Source organism: Helobdella robusta (assembly GCF_000326865.2).
Source record: "Helobdella robusta unplaced genomic scaffold HELROscaffold_31, whole genome shotgun sequence".
Lineage (NCBI taxonomy): Eukaryota > Metazoa > Annelida > Clitellata > Rhynchobdellida > Glossiphoniidae > Helobdella > Helobdella robusta.
In genome coordinates, this window is record NW_008704544.1 from 1,097,551 (window position 1) to 1,124,627 (window position 27,077).

The following is a 27,077-nucleotide window of genomic DNA, read 5'->3' on the forward strand; positions in this document are numbered from 1 at the left end:
AAGAGAGAATAATATAATATGCAATAATATATATTATCAGCTTTATTTACTTACCTAAAATGCCTTAATGTAATGCAACAAAATTAGTCAATAGATACGCATTTATGTATCACCTCTATTTCTCTCTTTGTCTCTCTCTCTCTTTCTTTCTCTTTCTTTGTCTCTCTCTCTCTCTCTCTCGTGTATAATTAATAGAGCATTTTATTGTTGTCATGTATGATTAAATTGCATTAAGATTGTTGCATTAGAGTTTCGGTAATTCAGTTTTGCATTAGAGTTTCGGTAATTCAGTTTTGACTTGTATAGTAATTTCGACCCAGTGGCATACTTGATTTCCCCCTTTCTTTTCTCAACCTTCTCTCTCTCAATTTGTTCACTCATCCATCCATCCAATCATCCATCCGTCAAATGGCACCTTAATGAAGGGCACAGCATCGGCAACTTGGCATCCGAGTGACCTCATGAGAACGAGAGGTGAAAGGTCATTGCTGTAGAAGCGGTTGAGGAAGTCGATGGTGGCCATCATTGGTAGTACGCTTCGCTGTCTGTCCGTCTCGTACCTTGCTAACGTTCTTATGTTACCTGTGTAGATGTTTGTGTGTGTGCGCGTGTGAATGTGTATACATGTGTGTGTGTGTGTGTGTGTGTGTACGCGTGTTTCATCATCACCATCCTCTTCCTCACCAACCTAATTCCTCTCCCCTCAAGACAGCCTCCTCCAGAACTTTTGCCAAACTGATGACGTCACCGAAGCCTAAGTTGACGCCCTGGCCCGAGAGTGGGTGTACCCTATGAGCTGCATCCCTGTGCATGCATGCATGTGTGTGTAAGAGTGTGTATGTGTGTGTATGGGTGCGCGCGCGCGCGTGTGTGTGTGTTTGGTTTCTAACAACAACAAAAGCGACAACAACATTTATTAGTAGTAATAACGCAAAACAACAACAACAATAATAATAATTATAAGAAGGAGGAGGAGGAAGAGGAGAAGAAGAAAAAGAAGAAGAAAAAGAAGAAGAGGAGGAAGAAAGAGAAAAAGAAGAGGAAGGAGAAGAATAAAAAATTAACCCAATCAGAGCAATTTTATTTTTGACGTAATAATTTGAGTGGCATAATGTTAACGGGAATGACTTTCGGCTTCCTTCATCGACGCCAACAACCTTTGGAGGCAGTTGCTTAACTGAGCACTGGCCTAATAAATTATCATAAATTATGATAATTATATGATAATTATTTATGATGATTAGTTATAACAATAATAATTACTATTGTTATTTGTCTTTATTATTATTAAACATCAAATTTATGATGAGACTGGCTCAGTATCAAATGAGAATAGCCAAATAAATAAATGAATAAATTTTATAATAAATGAATGAATGAACGAATGAATGAATGAATGAACGAATGAATAAAAAAAAGGAAGAACGGACGAATGAAGGAAAACAGCAACATACCCAAGCCAGTCGTGGAAAGAAATTGTTTAACACAGCTGGTTAGCCTAGCAGTAAATTCATTGCTATCCTTCTCACATAACTGAAAATTAATGAAATAATTAAAAAATAATAATAAATAAATAAATAAATAATAATAATATTAGCATACATAAGCTGTATTGACTTCACTGACGAAATCCTCTGCACCAATTGATAGTAACCTCTTGGCTTCAGATGGTGTTGTCGTCCATATCAAACAGCTGAACTGATTGGATAGCTGAGAAGGAAGAAAATGAATGAACGAATAAACAAACGAACGAATGAATGAATAAACGAACGAACGAATGAATGAATGAATGAATGAATGGATAGATGCTTTAACAAATGAATTAAAAAACGAGCAAGAGAGTGAAAAAATTGATAAGTGAATGAGCAAATGAGTGAATAAAAAAATGAATGAATAAATAAATAGGTAAATAAATTTAAAACAATTTTTTGGTAAAAGTTGAGAAAATGGCGACAAACAGGCAAAAGAGCAATAGGACCAGTTGGTAAAAATCTTTGCCAGGCTGTATTGTTATTCAACTCCTGAAAAAAATTCATTTTAATAATTTAATTAGGTAATAATTACGATAATTTAACATAACAACGTCATCATTAACAACGTCATGAACAGAAAAAACGTTAACATTAAAAACAACAACATCATCAACAACAACCTCGAAAATATGAACAACAGATACAACAGCAGTCTGTTGGTAAGGCCAGGCTACTGTGCTAATGTTACATGATTTTCTCAATAAAGAATTGACACCATCAGCTCCTATCTAAAAAAATTATTACGAGAAATTATCATTAATTCAAAGATGTCATTGCCAATGTAATTATTAATAATAAATACTAAAAAATGATTTAAAAAATTGAAAAAAAAACGAAGACTAATCAACTAACCAGTAGTTTGGCTTTAAGAACATCCCCATCATCTAGCACTATTTTAGGATCATCACCTCCATTCAGAATGTAGGATTTTACTTTGGCTTTGTACCTAATTTCGACTTTTGTTTCCAACAGCCGATTGACAATGGCCGAGACAATGAGGTTATTTTCCGCAACATGCGCCAGATATTCGCCAGAATCGGGTTTATGATTGAATGTGATGCCCACATCTGAACAAGAATCCCATATCTAAGAACAATGACAGATTAAATTATAATTTAACTTTGTAAATTTAAACTCATAAAAAAATAAATATAATTTGAAGTTATATATGTCACAAAACTTATATAAACTAATAAAAATGAATTGAACTTTCAAACCCTCATGTGTTTGACTGGCTGCAATCTCAAAATTTTATCCCATGCACAAAAGCCTATCATATTAATGACATTTTTTAATTAGTTTTAGAAAAAATGATTGAAAAATTTTGAAGTTTTTATGGAAATTTTAAAAATAATTGGTGGCAGATAAAAAAATTTATTACTGTAAAAAAATTAGAAAAAAATGTAATAAAGAAATTAAACAGATAAAAAATTTAAAAAAATTATAATAACTGTTTAAGAGATCTTTGGTAGCACCACTCAGAGAACAAACTTGACTACTGTACTTATCTGGGGTTTTATCTAGCAAAACCTTTGGGCCAGACTCCAACAACAGAATTCGCTTTTCCTCAAAAAGTTTACTATGACCTAATTTTTAAAATAGTTTAGTTAGTTCAATGTTCAATCAATCATTGATACTTGTATACAAAAGTTTTAATAAATGACTCAATTTATTTATTTAATGAAGAAATAAATCAGGGATGTGATGTGCTAAATCAGGGTATAAGATGTTTTTTTTCATCAATTTGAGTATAGAAAACACTCAAATTGAGTCAGATGTCACATCATACAAGACAGAGAAAGACAAGAATTTAATTTAAAAAATAGCAATAACATACATAATAATATATAAATAAACTATAAAAAATTATTAAACAATTTTATGAAAATAAATAACCAAGAGAGGCTGCCATAGCACTGCCAACCATTCCTCCCCCAGTGATCACAATGTCGTATTCATTATTACTTTTACCAGAGACAGAGAAATGTTCAATACCTTTGTTGGTAGCCGCAGTGGATCCCTCTTTCGCCGTTGTAGTATAATTCCGATTGTTAGAACATGACAAGTTTTTCATTAAAGCAGAAATTGAAAAAGAATGGATCTTATTCAGACTTGAAAAATTAACATGACTAAAACGTCGTTTTACAAAACAAGCAACAAAACCCATTTTATTTTTAATCATTTTAATATATTCTGAAGTTACGTCGCTTAATCCTTAAAGAGTACATCAACTCAAACCAGTGAAAAAATTTGAACGTGATTGAAACCACTTAACTTTTCTTTATTTTTAAAAGTGAATTGCCATGAATCAGCCATTGACAAGAGGATCTTTTTTAAATTTTCTGTCGAAAAGTTTCTAAAAACAAAATACCAAACCAAATATAAGATATGAAACAATAGTCACTATCCTGTCTAGTTTATTGACTAACATTCAATAAAATACAAAATCCCCAGTAAAACCCTTATTTGGAAGAAATGACCTTAGTCATAACTTTCAATCAACAGTAACACGGTCGATCCAAGATACTATATCAAAAACGTCGAAATTACCACATTAAGTTATACATTTTCATGCTCGGGAGATACACGAACGTAGTAGCAACCAGCAAAACTCATCCTCAGTGTAACTCCAAAATCGAACTAGGGCGTACACATACCACACAATCGATCAATCCAAACGGAATACCGACCGTAATTTGGAAATCAGCATACGAAATTTTAACATTTTCAGATATCGAAAACCTAACAAAACTAGCTTATCACATATTTATTGTTTCACATAATTGGATAAAATATTAAATATGTTTGTGATGATGCAGTTTTTAATCAAATAGACCAAATCCCATGTCACCATCTTCTTCTTCCTCCTCCTCTTCTTTGGGAGCCTCCTTGGGTGCTTCTGTAAATGAAATTTATCAAAGAAAATTCAAAAAAATATTTTTAACAAAAGCGACAATTGCACAAGAAAGACAGAACCAAACTCATTTAGAACAAATTTATAATCAATGAAATAATCATCCGAAAGATGGTGATTTTGTTTTATAATCATTGGTTGGTTCAATCACAAAGATATTAAACGAAGCATTCATTTGAGAAATAATCAAATTTATAAAATAAAACGAATCCAAAGCACCTAAAGGTTGATTCATAAATAATAATCAGAACTGGTTAAAGAAACATGACACAAGAAATCTTCATTTACCAAAATCACATCAGATGAGTTTGTAAGTCTTTGAAAATGCTTGCAAATTAAACTACCAAAACAACTAAACATATTATAAATAGTAACCTTTAACAGCTTCAACCTTGCCAGCAGCAGCAGCGGTAGGAGCACCAGCAGCTGTGGCAGGCCCTCCAGTTGGTAGACTGGCTAGCTTTTTCCGTCCTATAATTTTTTAAATAAATGTTTATAATTCTGAAGATTGAAAAATGTTTTCAAATCAAAGCATCACCTAGTAAAAATGCACTAGAAGATAAATGATATGACTTGAGAGTTTCATATTGCATTGGTCTCTTCATAATCAATTTATTAAAAATTGTCATGCTTAAACAATGCATTCATGATTTGAGTAATTAAAAAAATCAGATCGCTCATTCACAAATTATTGAAATTAAATGTGCACTATCAACTATTTGAAACTGAATTTATGATCAGATCAAAAATGGGTCAAGCAATTAATCTTGCACCGGCTACCAAGTGACATAACATGGTTTTGTAGCTATTCACCTGATTTTATAGTGCTTGAGCCCTCATTAGATGAAACCAACACTAAAATTTAGTAGAAAATAACAAAAAACCAACCCTCAGCAACCAGTTCATCAAGGTTTTTGCCCTGCAGTTCTGAAACAACTTTCTTAGCAAGAGTATCATCAACATCAATGCCAACACTGCTCAGGATCTTTTGCAAGTCTTTATCTGAGGGTTTCTCGATCCCACCAAGATGAGCCAACAAATAGGCAGCCACGTAACGCATTCTGTTAAAACATACAAACGATAAGTAATAAATTATTACTAATAATAATGAATTGAAGAAACGGTACCTAAAATTGTCAATTTTTTAAAATAATTATATTATTATAAATGCAGAACCAAACTCATTTAGAACAAATTTATAATCAACGAAAATCATCCGAAAGATGGTGATTTTGTTAAATAATCATTGATTGGCTCCAACAAAACGATTTTTATAAAAATCTTAGACAAAATAAGAAAATGGCATATGGCAGATGCAGAGAGCATGGCATGATTGGGAGAAAACATGAAACAATCATCCACCACGCTCTACTAAAATCAGTTTCACATTTGAAAAACAAGTTAAAATAGAATCGAATCAACATTCATAAATAAATTAAAATATTAGAAAATACTTTTTAAGTCTTAGAGACACGAAACGTGAACAACCAAAACAGCTTTACAAAATTTATGACACGACAAACGTAAAAAGGAATACCGGATAAAGATTACACGTGACCTTTGGAAACATTTTATTTTACATTATTTGGGGCTTAATAATATAATTATTTTTAAATTGGTAACATTCAAGAACATGTTTAAAGTTATCTTTTGGTAAATTTTATATTGAAACTAATACAAAACAATTTTTTGCATTTAATGTCATAATTATTTACTTTGTTGAAGTTTACTACTTTTAAGCATTTCAAACACCACTGGTTACCATTTACTTTTTAATTAAAGAGACAAGCGCGTCTTGTTCAAAGTGTCTTTTTGCTCTATATCATAATCAAAATTTGAAAAAAGTTATCGGAAATACTTACAAAACAATGGAAAATTTATTAAACATGTACAAATTTATTTTTCACACCTCTGATAATGATGCCGGACAGACTGATTTAAAAGTAGTTTCGGACAAGGACCTCCTTCTGGCCGTCAGTTTACTTCACGAAAAAATTGAGTTCAACATTAATAACATATCATCTTCACTTCACTTCACTGACTGCGTCAATTATATATACGGATTGGTTAGTACAACTAGGTTGATCTTAACCATCTGTTGTCAATTGTTTATGAAGGGAATCAATTGTAATTTATTAAATAATTATAATAATTATATATAATATATATTTTAATAGATATTTAAAAGTTTTTTTTATAAATGTTGTTGAAAAAGAATGACTTAATAATTATATATAATATATATTTTAATAGATATTTAAAAGTTTTTTTTATAAATGTTGTTGAAAAAGAATGACTTTACAATAATTAAAACTTTCAGACTCAATTGCTCCATCATCCATCTATATACGTCTCATACAGTATAAAGAATTTATTAGTGTTGATCTGTAAAAGTTTTTCAAAGGTTTTTTATTTGGCCATCTAATTTTATTTACTTCATTCTGTTTATTATTATTATTTTAACTGTGCTTTCAAAAGATAAAGTTTTGGCAATTCATCCCTCTTTTCTTGTTTACGTGCATAAATTTATCTCTTTCTTAACCCAAGTCTCAAAAAATTACAATCTAATTTGCTATTTGGGGTTTTAGTTCAATAAAATAATTACCATAGTGACTTACTTACACAATGTTATGTTTAACAGGGGAGAAATGGATTGCTAAGGTTTTGTTTCACCTTATATTAAGACCATCTTATTTGAACAATTTTTAGGACAATCATTTTATTGAAGGTCTTTATAATGTGGTGGTTAGTGATATCGTTGATGTTGGCAGTGAGACGTGGGATCACTCTTTCTCACATAGGGTTGATCTTTTCCATGAAATTTTGGAAGGTTTTTTAACTTTTTTTAGTTTTTTTGGTTAATGTTGATAATCTTAAGAAATAATTAAAAAAATTAAAAAATTTAGTCTATGTAATTGCATTTTTTTTCTTATCATTTGTATTATTAATAAAATATTTATTATTATTCAATAAATAATACATAATCACTGATTAATTATTATTTATTAATTTATTTTATAATTCTCAGATTTTGATTTCCTCCGCAGTTCCTTCTTGAAACATTGGAAATCATTCTTCGATCTACTATTCAATGATTCAAATCAACTCCTACACAATGAACAATCTAGAATAATGATTTTTTTTTCAATGATAAAGTTATACACAAAACTCATCAAATACATCCATCTTGACTTTGGCTCTCTGGCAATCATATACGATCTTATCATATTTGTTATAATTAAACTAAAATCTTCATCCATTCCCCAAAGTTGTGTAAGAAAAACGCTAAGACTAATAGAAAATTTTGTATTCAGACAAGAATTTATTAAAATTTTACAATCCCACAGTCAAGTTAACAACCACGCCAATGATGTTACACACAGATTCTTACAAAAAACTTTGTGTTTGTTAACAACAGGTGAAACAGAAGATGATAAAATCGCTAGTGGACTAAATTTTAATGTTATTACAGATAATTTTATTAAAAATTCAACTGGTCTTAATTTAGATGGCAATTATGTCCATATTATTTCTTATAAATGGATAAAGAGTTTGCTACTGAGGTCGTCAAATTATGATTTTTTCATTGGTTCTGGTAATGTAAAAAGTAGCATTAAGGATGATTCTTGTGAAAAAATTGATTCAACATCGTTGAGGAAGTTAATATTAATCATTCTTCAGTGTTGTTACATAGTTCTCAATGTTAACTCTATGTGTAAGCTTGATTACAGTGTTAATAAAAGTAATGCTACCACTACTGTTACTACAACTAATAAAAAAGATGTTGTTGATGATGATAATAATGATGATGGTGATGACGTCAATAACATAGTTGATGGAGCAGCTGAAGTTTGTAGTAATGGTGAATACTTGTGCACTGGTAAACCGGAGTTGTTAGCTCTTTTTAAATCATCGGTAAGTTTCGTTGCATCCCTCGTTGGAACCTTTCATTGCAAACTTGAAATTAATCAAGAGAGAATTGAAACAACGACCAATGAAACAACGACCACCACATTCGCAGCGGCAACCACATCAGCCACATCAGCAACAACTACTTCCTCAACTGCATCCACGACACCGGCATCCACAACATCTACTGCTAGAACATCTATTACTGCTATTACTTCAGCAACGACAACAACGTTAACAGCTGCTACCAACGCTACTACTGTTACTACCAATACGACTACTACAAATAGCGAGAGTAGTGGCAATGATAATGCAAAAAATCCAACCACAAATTTTTCCACCATAAAACGGTTCCACCATTATAAAATGATGATTGACATATTTGAGGAGCACGATGAATCTCTAGTCAGAATGCTGATGTGTACAATGCACATACATCAACAACATTACATGTATGTATTTTGGAAACTTTTCACTTTTCAACTATTTTGCTAGTGAATTTGTGGTTAATTTTTCGAAAAATAATTTATTAAACATAATTTTCTAATTTCAATGTTTTATTTTGCCATAAAATAATTTGTACGACATTTTCCACCTATCAGGTTGATCAAAAATACCCAAGAATCATCAGTGAGTGATAATACGAACCTTCCTAATCTAAAAAACACCACAGAATCATTAATGAGCGATAACACGAACCTGCCTAGTTTCAAATGTATCCCGGAAAAAACAATGAGTGATAATTCAAATTTACCTAATCTAAAAAACACCCCAGAATCATTAACAATGAGTGATAATAGGAACCTTCTTAATCCATTTCTGCTTCTGCTATGTTTGTTACAAAGTTTAGATTGGAGGCACAGTGTGTTGCTGGATTGGCTTGTATCACCCGAAACTTGTTTCCTAGAATATCTGGTTAAAGTTTTCAAATTTGTAATCTGTAATTTTCACGTCTGGGTTGAGAGTTGTGACGTTTTTGATGATGATGTTTGCAAATCCGGACGTAATAGTATGTCACTACTTTTACATCTTAATAGTAGCAGTAGCAGCAGCAGCAGCAGCAGTGATATCAACCATATACTTCGCCGTGACGGTTATGTTGGTATTGCCACTAAAAAATGTGGCAGCCTTGGCGATGTGAAGAGTAATAAATGCAGAAGGAGTAGCAATACTAAGAACAGTAGTAATAACAGTAACGATGATGGTGGTGTTAATGGTAGAAATGACGGAGGCAGTAGGCAAACATTGAATCTTACGGCTTATTCAGATAGTGACAATGATGAGGATGATGAGAATGAAAATAACCTCCATGAGAATAATATTAACACAGTTAATATTAATATTAATAATAATAACAATAATAATAATGTTATAAAAGAAGAAAACAGCATAAGAGATATGATTGATGTCATTTGTGAATATGATGATGAGTATGAAGATGACGTCAACGTCGATGATGATGAAAATGATGATGAAGAAAATGATGATGATCAATCAAATGATGACGACGACGATGATGATAACGAAGGAGATAACGATGAGACAAATAAAGAAATGATGAATGATGCGATGATATCGAATGATATTATCAAAACACAAGAGAAATGTGAAATATTGTTTCGAAGGTTGCTACGATCCATTGAGAAACTACACAAACATGGAAATATACCCTATGACCCTAAGGCTTTAATAACATTATTGAGAAACTTTCTTTTACTGAAAAACCAAAATTAAACTATGGATTTTTGTTCCGTAGTCATTGTTGTTCTTGTTATTTATAAATTTATGTGTTTAATATTACTATTTTATTCTCATTTTTCTTTTTGGTGATTGTACGCTTTGCAAGTTTATGAGAGCACAGTTGAATTTTTCAGAATTGAGCTAAGGACTTGTTGATTGAAGTTAATACACACAATGTTTTCTTCGCACAATCTTTTGTATGTATGTATGTATGTATGTATGTATGTACATTTTTTAAAATTCATACGCGTACATCTATTGGGCTTCTAATTTGTTTGATGGTTTAAAAAAATATACTTACGTGTACAAATTTGCACAAATGTTTGTCGTTACTAATAGTATTTATTTATCCTGTGATGTTATTTTCATAAATATTCTAATTGTTACGTCATAAATAAAACAGAAACTGTAAAGTCGTTTAGTTTGTTTCTCATTTTGAGCATTATACATAAACTTGTTTAATTAAGTTACACCATGTATGGTACATAGAGATGCAAGTAAAATGCATTAAAAACTGCACAAAAGCATTAACAATGATGAATTGTGAATGAATGAATGAATAAGTGAATGAATGGATGAATGAATGGCTCGACAACATACATAGCATTACATAAATTTCCTAAATTCATTTTAGTGACATAAAAATAGCCGACAAACACACGCGCACGTAGATAAAATTTTGCAAACATCAAACAACATTGCTTCCATTTATCCATATTAAATTTGGACCCTTATTTTTAGACGAAGAAATACTAATAACGTTCAGACATTAATTCTCCAAAAAAATGTATCTAGCATCAAACAATTATTTTGATTGAAAAATGTGTATAAGACAATTTTAATTTAACTCCTCCCAAAAATGAAATGAAATATTTGATTTAAATGTTACAAGAACGGTCCTAAGACAATTTAGCGAACACAAATTTAGGTAGAAATACCGCCAGTGAAAAAAAATTTAATCGAATTTGTCATGATGAATGGTTAAAAAGTATGCGATTCGTGTGTGTGTATAAATGTGTGCGTGTGTATGTGTGCGTGTGTATGTGGTCGTGTGTGTACGTAGGTATGTGTGAATACATAACACACACGTACTAATATAATACTACTAAGTAAAAATTTTCATCAAGAAAACATGACAAAATTTTTTATAAATACATACTCCAAATGACTACAAAAATGTATAGATGTATATATATATATAATATATATATATTTATATATAAATATATGTAATTTACATATATATAATATTTTAAATCGCTATATTATAATATAATATTGTTTTTATGTAAATATATTATATTTAATACAAATTGTTATGTTGCCATTATAAATCACAATGAAAGTATATTCTATATTGGAAGTGTAACAAGGTTCAGGTAGATTAATAAATCATTTAAATATAAATATGCGAGTGTGTGTGTATATAGCAGTCAATGGTAAATACAATCAATTAATCAATCAATTAATCAACCAATCAATCAATCAGGTAAATACTATCAATCAATCGATCGATCAATTAATAAATTATAAAATAAACATCACCAGCCTGTCCTACGTGTTGCACATAGATAAAAAATTGTCGTTTAATGGAAAGTTTATGATTATGGTGAATTTTCAAAATTTCCAAAACAAATTTTTTTCTAAAAATTAAATTACATTTATAAAATGTACAAAGACAACAGTTATATATATATATATATACACATATATATAGTTATATATATATATAATACAGGGGTGAGCAAACTTTTTGGGGAGAGGGCCGCATTAAGAACTATTTTACCTTTGAAGGGCCGCATATGTACTTAAATAGCAAATAACCGTAGTTTGTCCACCTCTGATGTAATATATACACGGTTATTTCACAGTTTTATATATATATATATAAGTATACATACAAATAACATTTACCGCATTTTATGACATGAACTCAATAAACAAACCGCTATTTTTCAGTACATTCTAATGAGAAATAAATTCATTGAAACATCAAAGAAAGAGAATAATAATATTAAAAATAATAATAATAAATATAATTGTTTCGAAGTTTTTAATTAACAAAAGAAAGAACAATAAATTATTAGCTGATAAATGGACAAATAAACATATATATATATATATATATATTGAAAAAATTCTCTATTAAATTAAATTAATGGAAGACGAAATACATTAAACACTTTTATGTATATATAACATTTGTTTGTAAATGTATATATGTGTGTGTGTGTGCGTGCGTGTGTGATAAAAAACACACAAACACAAAGAGACACACCTATACCATTTTAAATCATGTCTAAAGTATAGATCTGTCGTTAGAGAAAAAGTTCTATAAATAACACAGCATAAAACAAAATACACGAATTAAATAAATTAATTAATTAACCCCTTGTTATAATAATAAGAATAATAATAGTAGTAATAATAATAATAATAATGTTATTATTATTCTTTTATTACGATAATCACCTCTTGAAATTTTTTTGCACAAAATTAATCAGTGACGAGGCAGACTGTTTCCTTAAAGAATTATAATTGACGCTATTAAAAATGCTACCAAAATTATTATGGTTATTATTATTATTATTGGATGCAGCGATTAGATCTCTCACTCCATCCGTCAAGGAATGATATGCCACTAAGCTTTTCTTTCTGAACGCTTTATCTGGGTAGAAATATTTTTTACCGTTAAAAATCTAATCTTAAACTATCACATAATTAATTTTCGGGAAGTAAAAATAGTAAAGAAATAACACACACACAGACATACATACAAACACACACACACACAAATACAAACAAACAAACACACACACACTAATACACACGCGCGTATTATTATTTTCAGTATTTTTCAAACCTTTTTGCTTAGTGGTATCAGGTAACTTGATAGTTTTTCTCACTTTTGATAACTCAAAACCGTTATCTAGATCATTTAAGAAGAGTTTTCGTTCGTCGTCAAACGCTTTTAGCCAGGACGATACCTCGTCGGCTGACTTGCATACAAAGGTATAAACTTTTGCCGGGGCAGTACTATTCACATTATTAGTATTATTATTATTATTTATATTATTATTATTTTTGTTGTTGATGTTGTTGCAGGATTGATAGTGATGCTGATGGTGACGACTTCTAGGTGTTTGTTCCTCTTCAACGAGTTGAAAACAATGCCTGACGTTATCTGCAGCAAAGTGTATGTTAGTTGGTTGGTTGGCTGGCAGCTGACATTGTTCTTGAAGCTATTGCTTCTTTCTCGTTTATGTCAGTGCTATTATTAATACTAAGTGTATACAGTAATACTACACTGCTAAAAATACTAAAAAATACTAAAGACAACATAACAAAGTAAACTTTATTAACACTTTTTTTTAATTATTTATCAAAATTTTAACCAAAATAAATTCAAATTTTCAAAAAAACCTTTGTTAGGCTCTGTAATGGTTTTTATTTGACACCTCCTTAGGTTCAATCTACTCTTATATATTAGTCCATCTCTCCATAATATGTCCTTAAAAAAGTTCAAAATTTTTTTAGATAAAAAATTTCTCAGACAAATTTGTAGGCATTATTGCAAAAAGATATAGATACGTTAAGAAATAGATAAAGATTTAAAGAGGTAGATGAATGGATAGATAGATAGATAGATAGATAGATAGATAGATAGATAGATAGATAGATAGAGAAAGAGCTTTCTCTCTCTCTCTCTCTCTCTCTCTCTCTCTCTCTCTCTCTCTCTCTCTCTCTCTATCTCTATCTCCAACGAATAAACAAAATTCTAATAGAAAAAAGTAATATACATGCGTCAAAAAACTCAATAACAAACAGAAATAATCACAAATTCATATGTAAACCTTTTTAAAAACGACGAGCAAGTTATCAAAGATGTACAGGACCCGACATAATATCGATCCATTTGAACTTTTCTTGCCAACTTCACCACTGTACACTAACTCCGAACTCGTTTCGTATATGGCCGGACCCTGAGGAGATTTTGAAAGATAGAAAACATGCATTTATGTGTACATAGATGTGCACTTATCAGAGAGAGAAAGAGAGAGAGAAAGAGAGAGAGAGAAAAAGGAGATAAAAATAATTTGTATAAAGAAAGACAATCAGATAGACAGATAATAGCGTAAAATAGAAAACACACACACACACACACACACACACACACACACACACACACACACACACACACACACACACACACACACACACTTGTTTAATTTGTTTACCTCTACAGCTGACATCCCATCATCACGTGTTAAAAATATTTTTTCACTGATAGAGGCTCTTAGTTTAGTTTCAGGACAATTAAAAAAAATTAAAAAAAAAAAATTAATAAAAACTAAATAAAAAAAAGCTAAAAATTCATTTTCAAAGTAAAATTTAAATTAAATTAATAAATTAGCCATTTTATTACATATTTTATCTACAGGCCATTCAATATGTATGTAGGTATGTAATGCATATTAATTTGATACCTAATACTTTCGTTTCAAATATTTTTAAATAAAAAATTTACCAGATCTAGTATTACTTAATACTTTCAACCAATCTCTCTCTCTCTCTCTCTCTCTCTCTCTCTCTCTCTCTTTCACCCACCTACACACACACAAACTCTCTCTCTCTCTCTCTCTCTTTCACCCACCTACACCCTACACACACACAAACACACATGCAAATAATACCAATTGAATTTAATGAAATACGTTTGAGTGTAAAACTACTACTACGATTTGTGTGTGTGTGTTTGTGTGTGTGTGTGTCTGGCTTATGTCACTGTAATAAAAGATAACAAAAGTTCCTTCTAAGTATTTTGATATGATACTCTGAGTGGCTAGCTATTTCTGTAAATATATTTTGGATTTAAAGTGGATGAATGTGTATATAAAAACTGACCCAATTTATAAATAACATACATAAAATCTTGTATGATTTGCTCTGGATTATGTCAAGAAAATAAAGTTTTATAAGAACAATATTAACAATAATTGAAATAACAATAATATTAATAATAAAGAGTTACAGATGTAATCTGGAGTATGAGTAACGCCTGCATTAAATAATACATCTAATAAAGTCATATATGCATGTTTGGAATAAATTTTTGCTTTATAAAGCAAAAAAAAATAATTCTATTCAATCATCACAATTATCTTCAACTGGCCAGTCAGACAACCAGACAAACCAACGAGACAACTACACTGATTACCAAACAATCAATCGGACAGACAGACCGACGGACGAACAAACAAACAAACAACAACCAACCTGCCAGCCGTCGACATTCAACTGCCAGACAGCCAACTTTTCCAGACTCTCGACTTTCCTCTTCCTCTCATTGATCAGCATGGCTGTAGACTTCATGGCCTCCATAGCACCGACCAGAGGCTCGTAATCCGGATGCGAACGTGGGGTGTACTTTATTAACTCTTTCAGCTGCAGCGGGTACTGGCAGATCTTCTGCACTGGAGATAGTAAGAAACCTGTTGGAGTGAAGAAGAGGAAGTTATAGGTACAGTTCATGAACGAATGAACCAACGAAAAAGTAATATCACATACACTCACTCACACGCACACACGCACAGACATACAAACACACACACACACAGAGAGGGAGAGAGAGAGAGAGAGAGACACACACACACATATGCACATGCAAACCTTCTAAAGGAATCTCGATCATCTGTTGGATAAGTCGACATGCTTCAAAGAACAGCTGATACTTCAGATCGTTTTTAACGCTGTTCAGTTCATCACAGGCTCTCGGATGGTTGTTGCAATACTCAGAGTAGACCTCAAAATCACATTGCTGAAAAGAAAATGTGTTGCTAATGGATAATTTAATTAATTAATTGGCGAATTTAATGAACAATTGAATTAGCCATCCAGTTATTCAATCAATAAATAGAGTTAATTAATAAATTGAAATAAAAAATTCAGTCAAATATGTAAAAAAATCACTAACATCAGTAAGACACTCACCCTTTCAAGAAAGCACTCCCCGATACAACTCTTATAAACAGCATCTTTCACAACGTTCGCCTCTAAGACGGACAGGAAATTATGAGCAAAAACATAGATCTGATCCAAATTGCTAAATATTTTTGAGACCAATTCGGATGTGAACATGTCGGTCCTTTTTCGTGCCTTGTCCACGTAGCCCTGGTGAGATTTGGGATTTTTAGATTTTACAGGAAATAGGATATTACGGTGTGTATAAATGTTTGTGTTAGTATCGTTAATATTAATTAGCGAGTGTTTGTGTAATTGGAGCATGATCATATTTCAATTTGAAAAATTATCGATAAAACATAATATTTAAAAAAATAAATGAAAAATTGGGTAAAAGTAACCAAATTGTAAAAATCTGGAAAACCAACCTCTACAACATCTTTCAACCTTTTAACATACTGCCTTTCTAAGCTTACAAACTCGTTAATCTTATGATTCCTCAGTACTTCCATTTTACTTATCTCATCATCATCTTCATCATCATCTTCATCATTTGCTATATTGTTGTTGGTGGTGGTATCAGTGCCGTTGTTTTTGTTGTTGTGTGTGAAGTTAGATGAAGAAACTTTGTCGTTGTTGTTGTTGCTGGTACGTTGATGTTGCTTGCTGTGCTTGTGCTTTCTCATGAGGGTTGAGTCGTTTCTGATGTCTATAGGCGGAGTTTCTTGTATCTGTTGATGTTGTTGTTAGTTGTTTAGTTGCTGCGTGGATATTGTTAGAGTTTGTTGTTCAGTTGTTGCGTTGATGTTGTTGTGTGTTTAGTTGTTATGTTGATGTTGTTGTTAGAGTTGACATCAACAAAACTAGTTTTTACAGTGATGCCATTGTCAGCAAAACACCGCCACACAATCTCAACAAAGCAACAACAACAACAACGACAACACCACCAACAACAACAATAGTACAGCAGCCAATAAACTTACAATAACAAAAGAAGCAGGAAACCACCCCTTCCTATCGGCAATCCGGCCGTACCACCAATCCTTGTCCAGCCTGTGCAGCACCTCAACGACGTCACCCACTTTGAACGCCAACTCGTCCGCGTCGAGAGTCACGTGATTCCAGAGCGCGTCTGCGTATATTGTCGTCGAGCGACGTGTGTCTAGAATCTGCTGGCGGGAGAAGTTAGTGGACGGTAGGATGGAAAAAGCAAAATAGGAAGAATGAATGAGTAGATGAAAGAATTGTGTCTATAGATAGATTGATGAGAGAATGAAACAAACAAACAAACAAACAAACAAACAAACAAACAAACAAACAAACAAACAAACAAACAAACAAACAAACAAACAAACAAACAAACAAACAAACAAACAAACAAACAAACAAACAAACAAACAAACAAACAAACAAACAAACAAACAAACAAACAAACAAACAAACAAACAAACAAACAAACAAACAAACAAACAAACAAACAAACAAACAAACAAACAAACAAACAAACAAACAAACAAACAAACAAACAAACAAACAAACCTCAAGCATAGCGGCCCTCTTCATTCTCATCATAACAGCAGTAGATTTGTTATCCTCATCAGCAACATGACAAAGAGCATCGTCAGCACCGCTTGGTGAAATACTCAGTGCAAGGTCTCCAGCCGCTTGGGCCCCTAAAAATGATGATGATTATAATAATAATAATGATAACGATGATGCTGGTGATGACAATGATGATGACTGACAAAAATCATCATCAAAATGATGATGAAAACCCAAACCAGTGAAGAATCATTAGCCATTGTAATAATTATTATCATCATCATCGTCATCGACTTCATTCCAACAATATAAAAACATCATTATCACAAAAACAACACTAACAACAACAACGACGACGACAACAACAACAACAGACTTGTCACTACATTAACAACACAATACACTAACAGCTTACACCTCAACCAGACATTAAAATACCTACACCATTACTAATGAGTTAAACAAACAAAATTAACACAACAGACCTCTAAATTATTAAGACAATTACTAACAAATTGACAATGCGTAGCTTAGCAATAACGCAAAAATACCAGTAAATAAATAAATAAGCTAACTAACTGACTAACAACATACAATTAATTAATCTCTAACAAGACACTTTAGCAAATATGTTTCAATTGCTGCAGTTGTAAGATGCATTCTTCATGTAAGCCTCATTTAAATAATTTAGGGCTATATAAATTAGCAACAAACAATACATTAATATATTTACACAGATACATACATCGTATGTATACATACATACACACATATTAATACATACGTACATACATTCGTGCATACAAAGATATACGTAAAACATACATGTATGTATTGTATGCCTGTATTACATTAGAGCTATTTCCAGAAGCTATGTAATTACCTTAACACGAAAAACTAATAATCATAATAATAATAATAACAACAACAACACCGAACAAACAACAACCAAACAACAACAATAATAATAAAAACAATAATAATAACAAGTCACATAGAGTAAAGCACAATTTTGCCAATAATGTGATGTTAATGTTGTATGTTGTAAGGTATGCCATTTCCTTATATCACCACCACCACCACCACTGCCATCATCATCACCACCACCACCATCATCATCATCATCACCACCACCATCAACAAAAGATAGTGCAATGGTAAAGATGATTGGTGGGCATTGTGCAATTCGATAGCGATAGCACAGCTGTGTGTGTTTGACACGTTTTTATAACAGGCACTGTTGTGTGTTTGTTGTTCATGCCCCTGAAATAATTATGCCAATATATATATAAGCCATCAGCCATCTGCAGAAAGTAGTAGCTCTATGATCATTTGCATGCTATCCTGCAAATAGTAAAACATTAATAACAAATGACGCTTCATCACCTACTAGGTATTAATTAAACTACAACAATAACAATAATAAATAAATTTAATTACCTTTCAATGTTTTCCCACTCAACCCGGAAAACAACATGGCCGACTTCCTGTTATCACTAAGCCAGCCACCGACTACACTAAGGTCAGGGGCACTACTGGCTTTCCTGACCAGACCCCAACTATACCGACAAGATAGTGACGATGATGACGACGTTGATGAGGACGAAGAAGATGAAGATGACGATGAGGAGGTAGAAGTAGACGAAGCACAGGATGATATGGACGGTGATGACGTTAGTGACTGTGGCTCCGCTAGCATCGACGAGACGTTGTTACACATTTTACCATCTCGAGATTTTATTGGCATTGGCGTGGAGAGCTAGATGAAGATGTATTGGAGTGATTTAACAACATTAAAGCATAAAATTAATTAAAATGGTTTATTGTGTTGCAAATTAAAAGCAACAAAAATATATGATTAAACGAAACTAGACAACAAAAATCATAACTAATGGGAAGAAAACACGAAAATAGCGAGACAAAAAAAACCCACTCTTCTATTTTTAGCAACATTAGCATCGACTTGACCTTTGACCTTCCTTGTAATGCATCTTAAGGGCTTGACCACATCAGATGACTCCTCCATGACGCACGACAGCATGGCTTCTTTCATGTCAACCTCGAATCCATCTACATCTGAGAAGAAATTGACATGGAAAAATAAGCAAATAAGACCCAAAAGCCGACTCGATAGCCCAATACAACAGAGGCAGCAGCGTGTAACACAAACAAGATTTATGAAGTAAAACAGACAGACATATACATAACATTACATAGATGGATGACTAACACACTTCAAGTAATATAGTTTATTCATCATTTGGTTGAATATACATACCCACACAAACAAACATACGCACATACACACACAAACAAACATACACACAAACAAACATACACACACAAACAAACGACAAACATACATACGCGTTACAAGATTCAAATATGTGCAATTTTTCTCATTATTGTACGAAAAAAAAGAGTTAGTAAGACGAATGAATACAGAGATGGCCACAATTCAAAAATTGCATTGATCCATCAATAATGTTAACGACAACAACAACGACAACAACAACGACAGCAGTCAGTAAACATCAAAGCACTCTCCACAGTCTGCATAAACATATGTGTACTACACTACAATGTACCCACACTCACATGTGTGTGTACTATACTGCAGACGGTGTACGTAAACATGTGTGTACTACTGTGTTGTACACATTGTAGTATATTAGCATCTGTCCGTGTTCTTATAATAAGGATGTTTCTAATAAAATATTGAGCTTTTATTTAGTCTAAGAAGATAATGCATCATGCATATAAATATGCAAACCAAAATGAAATTCTTCATACATATATACACATACACACACCACACACACACACTCGCGCGCGCGCGCGTGGGCGCACATGATGAGTTTTAGGTTTTTGTTTGGACTTCTATTTAAAAAATTATTTTTATAAGGTAAAGAATAATTTGTCATCTATCTGCAATCTACATATAGCACACACAACAGGCGGTTAGCAACCACACACTTAGCATGGGATAGATGCCACCACTAACACTTAACATAGCAATTTTTTAAATCATGTAATTGATAAGGTAATTATTATATCTGTGTGTGTCTTTAAAACAATCATCATCTTCATCATCAACGTCATCAACAACATCATCATCACCAGCAACATCATTATTATTGTTATCATCACCACCATCATCACCTTTATCAACATATCATCATCATCGTCGTCATCACGTTACCAACATCACCATTATTATTTCAACATCATATCCAATTTACATGAATGAAACAGACAATGAACAGAATGAGTCAGCCACCAGCAAACACACACACACTCATACACACACACACACACAGATACCCACACACACACATACACAAACAAACAAACATATAAACACACAGCAGACGTGTTTCAAATTAGGATAGCAAGCAACACACACATAAGAACATCAAACTTTTCAAATTCAATGTGAGGTTGCACTGGCTGACAGTAAAAAACATAATAACTACAACAACAACAATAAAAACAACAATAATAATAAATAATAATAATAATAAATAATAATAACAAATTATAACTCAAACTTCAAACATAGAAAAGCACACTAACCACGTCTAAAATGTCTCATGGAATGAATGTGATAGAATACAGGGTATGTTACATTATTCAGAATTAAATTAACAACAACAACAACACGACGACGACGACAACAACAACAATAATAATAATAATAAATAAATAAACATTAATAAAAAATAATAACAGAAATAGTAAAAAAAAATATTTATTTGTCCTTAAACAACATAGGAGCAAACATTGACAGTAGCTACAATCTAGTCATGGTTGTTGTTGTTGTTTGATTGCTGCCAAATTTAAAAGCAGTAGTAGAAGTAGTAGTAGTAGTAATAATAATAATAATAATTATTATTATTATTTAACGCTATTAAGAACAAGACAAAATTATGATTTGGGTACATGTAAACATTTATTGAATGTAAATAAATTGAATAAAACGAAAAATATGTATGTATAACATATATACACGTACACACATACACACACACACAAACACGCACCCAATTACACACACACATATACACACACACACACACAAACACATTATACATTGACTTTTGCAATGACACAAAAATACAGGATTTACTATAATTAAAATTTCTTGGAATTCACAATGAGGAAAATTAACAAGGATACACATATATATACCCACATACACGCGCATACATACATGCATTCAGTTTATTTATATAAAAATAGATGTAATTATTTATTTCTTAATAGTAACAATCTGCCAATCCTTTAAATTATTCGTTAACTATCTTTCTACCTATATTCTAGATATCTATAAGGTATATCATGTTATTTAATGATTCATCCATCAATACATTTATCCATCTATCCATCCATCTTTTTATCCACCAATTTTCATTTTTCAATTCCATCCATCCATCTATTCATCCATCCATTTATGTATGCATCCCTCCATTCACCCCAAAATAGATAAAAAAAGAGATACATAAGAATGAAATCATCTATAATTGTTGTTGGTATGTTAACAATCTCTACATGCCCTCAACTCAACCATTACTAACCTAAATGCTCTAATTGAAAACACATTACTGTTAAAACACACACACACACGCACATACACACACGCACACACACACACATACATACACATATGCATGCATACATACAAACACGCACATACATACTGACAAATACACAAAAAGATACACATTTCATACAAGAATGAATCAACATGCATATGTATAGATAAGCATACACACAAGATTATACAAAAAAACATACAAACAAATACATACATACATGCAAAAGTTAATTGCAAACATACAATCATTACCATAACCTTCATCTTCATCATCATAATCATCATCCCATCACCATCATCCCAGCAATGATTGAATAAATGTATGCAACCTAATTGTAACTATGTTGTTGTTGTTGTATTAGTATCCAACCAAGCGTTACAAGAACCAATTTCCTCAGTACTTAATCACCAATGTTGTTATAATAGCACCATGCATGCTCATGTGTAACTGCTCTTGTTATGTTACGTTATATATGTGTAGATGTGTGTGTGTGTGTGTGTTGTGTTGTGTGTCTGTCTGTTTGATTGACTGAAAGAAGTAAATGAAATGATGAATGAATGAAATGATAAATGAATGAAATGATAAATGAAGTCAAAACATAAAAAGTAATTATAAACCAAAACACATTAAGAATGGAAGAATAGCTACAGACCATTATCAGGTCAACTTTATCTCAAGTAGGGAGAAACAACAGTAATAAAATTTATATTATGGCCAGTCAAAGATCTTTAACGAACATTATTAATATTTGACAAAATATTGATAACTGAATAAATAATAAAACCTGCTTTAATGAACAAAAAATGTTTATGAAATGATATAAAAATGAAAAATTTATCAAACCGTACTGCTGAGTTTTTTAAAAGCATTTTGATAATAAAATGAAAAAATGATAATAAAAGTAAATAAATTGTAAGTAAATACATAATCTAATTAAAAATGCATGAAATTAATAAAATAAGAATAGGAATTAAGATTCAATTTTAAATTATTATAAGTCTAACTTTAAGATCAAAAAATATTATTAATTTATTACTAAAATCCAAAATCATGATTATGATTATACTCTGATTATGATTAAGTATACTCTCACGGTAAAACCGGAGATGGATACTCCTACTGAATTCAAAATGGGCAGAGTCAATTTATTAAAAGTACATTGGGTTTGTTTGTAAACATGGACGATACCATAGGAGTATCCATCTCCGGTTTTACCTATTCTCACTAGTAACACTAATGACTAATCAGAGTAAAGTAAAATAGTGTTAGATTTATAAAAAAATGATATCCTATTGATTTTGATTAGCCTTATTTCTCCATCTATTATGTTACATATCATACTTTATAATTGTGCATATATATAAATATAATATAACTTATTCTTATTCATTGTTATTTTTTTATCTATTAATTAAAAATGCATGAAATTAATAAAATAAGAATAGGAATTAAGATTCAATTTTAAATTATTATAAGTCTAACTTTAAGATCAAAAAATATTATTAATTTATTACTAAAATCCAAAATCATGATTATGATTATTACATAATAATCAAACAATGAAAAAATAACAAAAACAAACTTTGAATCCCTGTTCCAATCATTATTTCTTTCATAGTATTATTATCACAGCTAGTAGTTTGTTTGTGTATTTTGACGAATCGGTAGTTTTAAATTAAATTTAGTTAGTTGTTAGTAAAACATCTTTTTTAAATTTAATTTTAAACAAAAAAAAATACAAAATTAAAATAAATTAAATTAATTATTGATTCAGTAAAACATTGCAGGTAGGCGTCGTTTCAGCGTGAATTTTTTTAAAAATTAGAAATATATATTATAATAATAAAATTTTATTTTTTTTATCCAACAATCACACGAAAACAAACTTTTGAAATAAAAGTCTAACATACAACAATCAAATCGGCTTCAGCGATATTAAAAGTAATCTTATTCAAGCATAGATAAAAGATATTGATATATAATAAGATATTTTGTCAGTGCTAATCCGAGGTAAAATTTTCTGCCTTTTTTGGTTAAAATTGAATCAAACTTTAATTTAAAACTATACAATTGTACAGTTAATAATTTTATTTAAAAAATTCTCTAATTATTTAACACTCCCTCAGGGAAATTTGTTGGTTACTTAGCAACAAAATTGTTGCTTGGTAATATAAGTTTTCTTGGAAAGCTGTATACATTCATCAATAATAATAATAATTATTTGTGTAATTATAAGTTATGTGAAGATAATTTCTTTAATAATTAATGGCTCAGAGACAAATATTACAAGGCATGCTTTGGAATTTTTCGTCATTTTACAGGCAATTATCATTAACAGCTCGCATTTTAACTTATCACAAGATAGCTCTAACCATTTTTTTCTAACAAACATCTTTAATTTTTTCATTATTTTGACAAGCAGCAGTTGAACAGTATAAAAAGGCTCGCCAACAGTTTGTGCAGACAATAGCAGACCAATCATGTCAGCCACACATGATAGATATTTTGCATCAGGTGGGGGTGCTTAACCTATTGAAACCTCTTTTGATGGACTGCGTACCCAGCATCCAACAAACTGCTGCTACTGCTCTGGGCAGACTGGCAAACCACAGTGATGCCATGGCTGAAGCAATTGTCGATTGTGGCATTCTACCACAGCTCGTTTATTCACTGTCAGAACAAAATGCAAGTGAATTGTTCTTTCAATAGACAGTAATCTTTTTCTTATAAAATTTATGTTTATTTAACATATCCGTTTTGTTAATGTTTCATTTTTCAATCATCTTTATCACAAGTATTTGCAATATTTCAGAGATTTTACAAGAAGGCAGTGGCTTTCGTTTTGAGATCAGTAGCAAGACACAGTCCACGCTTAGCTCTGGCCATTGTTCAGTGTGGTGCAGTAGATGCATTGGTCATTTGCTTGGAAGAATTTGATCCTGGGGTTAAGGAATCAGCTGCCTGGGCGTTGGGAGATATTGCTAAACATAACCCAGGTTTTTAACAAAAAAATCCGTGAAATTGGTGAAATGTTTTTTGCGACTATAAAAATCGATAAAAAAGTTTCCTAAAAGTATAATGATTGCAGAGTTGGCTCAATCTGTGGTGGACGCAGGCTCAGTTCCTTTGTTGGTGACGTGTCTCCAGGAACCTGAACATGCCGTAAAAAGAGTTGCTGCCTCAGCCCTTAGTGAGATATCGAAACATTGTGTAGAACTTGCTCAGGTTGTCGTCGATGCCGGTTCCATCTGCCTTCTCGTTCGACTTATACCATGTCCTGAAACTAAAGTTAAGGTAGATAATCATTTTCATTAAATTCAACCTTTACGTTTATTACAATTTTAAAAACTTTGTCAGCGACAAGTTTATTCGGCTCTGGGCCAAATAGCGAAGCACAACATCGATTTGGCGGAGATGGTCGTCGATGCGGAAGTTTTCCCATACGTGCTGCACAGTTTAAAAGACCCCGATGATATTGTGAAGAAAAATGCCGCAACGTTGGTCAGAGAAGTGAGCAAGCACTCGTCAGAAGTAAACAAAATTCATTTTTTAACTATAGATAACGATTGCACAAATAATGAATGCTCATTATTGACGTACAAATTATTGACGTACAAATTATTGACGTACAAATAATGCACAAATATTGAATGCTTATTATTGACGCTAGTAGCAGATATTTAAATTATTTTTTCAGTTGGCTCAGCTGGTCGTGAACGCCGGCGGATTGGGCGCTGTGGTTGAATACATGGGATGTACTAGAGGCAATATAAGGCTGCCTGGCGTCATGATGCTTGGTTACGTTGCCGCACATTCCGAAAATCTGGCCATGACGGTCATCGTTAGTAAGGTGAAGTAATAACAATTATTTTCACGTTCATTCAAATTCAATCTACCTAATTTACCGTTGTTTCGACGACGAAAATATTTCTGAAATGTGTTTCACAATGTAAATAATATATCAGCTCAGTTTTTAATCATCTCCAAATGCACTCGAACAGGGCGTCGTGATGTTGGGCTGTGTTCTGTGTGATGAATGCGAAGATTACATGTTAGCTGCGGCCGCCTGGTCTCTCGGACAGATAGGAAGACACACGCCAGAACACGCGAAAGCCGTAGCGATGGCAAACGTTCTACCGAGGCTGCTGCAACTCTACATTACCGAAAGTTACTCGGAGGACTTGAAAATAAAAGTTAGCTGCATAAATTTTCATGGCGCTGAAATTTTTTCACTAAATAATCTAGCTGTAATAAATAATTGCCAATGGTCAATATTTAATATTAAATAATTTTCACCAGGCTAAAAACGCACTCAAGAGCGTAATTACAAAATGTACACTACTATGTGCCCTGGAACCACTATTCCAAGAAGCCCCTGAGAACATAATGAAACATATTTTGGGCCAGTTCAGCAAAGTTTTGCCTCATGATTCACAGGCCAGAAAAGATTTTGTTACCTCGGGAGGTTTGAAAAAAATTCAAGAAATAAAAGCTGAACCAGGCAGTGCAATGGCTGAATATATAACGGTTATAAATAATTGCTACCCCGAGGAAATTATCAGGTATGATTTTTTAAGATTTCCACTTTATAACGTGTGGCAGGAATCACGATAAATTATTTTAGCATATATTAGTTGTATGTTTCTTTTTGTTAACAATTTTAAACTTGTTATTTTTTGCAAATTTTCGTCTTTTGCAGATATTATTCTCCTGGCTACCCCGAATCTCTTCTAGAGAAATTAAATATTTAATTTTTTCATGTCAATGAATTTTCCGCAATAGGTACATATATAATCTTTTAACATTTTAAATTAAAATTTTCACGCAGCACGTTGTTCATTCAATAAAACTGTTGAATAGCTTTACATTTTCTTTAAATAC

At 31.8% G+C, this 27,077-nt stretch overlaps 5 protein-coding genes across 5 annotated transcripts; 2 read left to right on the forward strand and 3 right to left on the reverse strand.

Moving 5' to 3' along the window:
• Positions 1-415: 415 nt before the first annotated feature.
• Positions 416-3,486, reverse strand: HELRODRAFT_121890 (hypothetical protein; the record flags this gene model as incomplete). Its single annotated transcript, XM_009022322.1, has 11 exons — positions 416-582; positions 689-804; positions 1,066-1,189; positions 1,455-1,533; positions 1,603-1,710; positions 1,959-2,018; positions 2,150-2,260; positions 2,385-2,618; positions 2,750-2,802; positions 2,984-3,118; positions 3,429-3,486. Coding segments are annotated over 11 exons (1,245 nt in total), but the record flags the coding sequence as incomplete, so codon positions are not given.
• A 796-nt stretch (positions 3,487-4,282) lies between these two features.
• HELRODRAFT_185711 (hypothetical protein) lies at positions 4,283-5,975 on the reverse strand. The gene is made up of 4 exons (XM_009022323.1): positions 5,901-5,975; positions 5,335-5,507; positions 4,822-4,917; positions 4,283-4,431 (listed from the first exon to the last, which is right to left on the reverse strand). Exons 2-4 carry the CDS (start codon positions 5,504-5,506, stop codon positions 4,355-4,357), a joined length of 345 nt encoding a protein of 114 aa, XP_009020571.1. The 5' UTR covers position 5,507; positions 5,901-5,975; the 3' UTR covers positions 4,283-4,354.
• Positions 5,976-6,332: 357 nt separating this feature from the next.
• On the forward strand, positions 6,333-10,089 carry HELRODRAFT_174891 (hypothetical protein; the record flags this gene model as incomplete). The annotated part of the gene is made up of 4 exons (XM_009022324.1): positions 6,333-6,512; positions 7,156-7,276; positions 7,475-8,807; positions 8,958-10,089. 4 exons carry the CDS (start codon positions 6,333-6,335, stop codon positions 10,087-10,089), a joined length of 2,766 nt encoding a protein of 921 aa, XP_009020572.1.
• Positions 10,090-12,563: 2,474 nt separating this feature from the next.
• HELRODRAFT_174892 (hypothetical protein) lies at positions 12,564-18,258 on the reverse strand (the record flags this gene model as incomplete). Its single annotated transcript, XM_009022325.1, has 12 exons — positions 12,564-12,763; positions 12,959-13,279; positions 13,519-13,606; positions 13,950-14,078; positions 15,373-15,587; positions 15,766-15,913; positions 16,087-16,266; positions 16,485-16,787; positions 17,040-17,228; positions 17,596-17,729; positions 18,084-18,085; positions 18,218-18,258. The coding sequence occupies 12 exons, from the start codon at positions 18,256-18,258 to the stop codon at positions 12,564-12,566; spliced, it is 1,950 nt and encodes a 649-aa protein (XP_009020573.1).
• A 6,365-nt stretch (positions 18,259-24,623) lies between these two features.
• On the forward strand, positions 24,624-26,947 carry HELRODRAFT_81778 (hypothetical protein; the record flags this gene model as incomplete). Its single annotated transcript, XM_009022326.1, has 8 exons — positions 24,624-24,892; positions 25,011-25,192; positions 25,285-25,490; positions 25,554-25,727; positions 25,894-26,046; positions 26,198-26,389; positions 26,496-26,758; positions 26,896-26,947. Coding segments are annotated over 8 exons (1,491 nt in total), but the record flags the coding sequence as incomplete, so codon positions are not given.
• Positions 26,948-27,077: the final 130 nt, after the last annotated feature.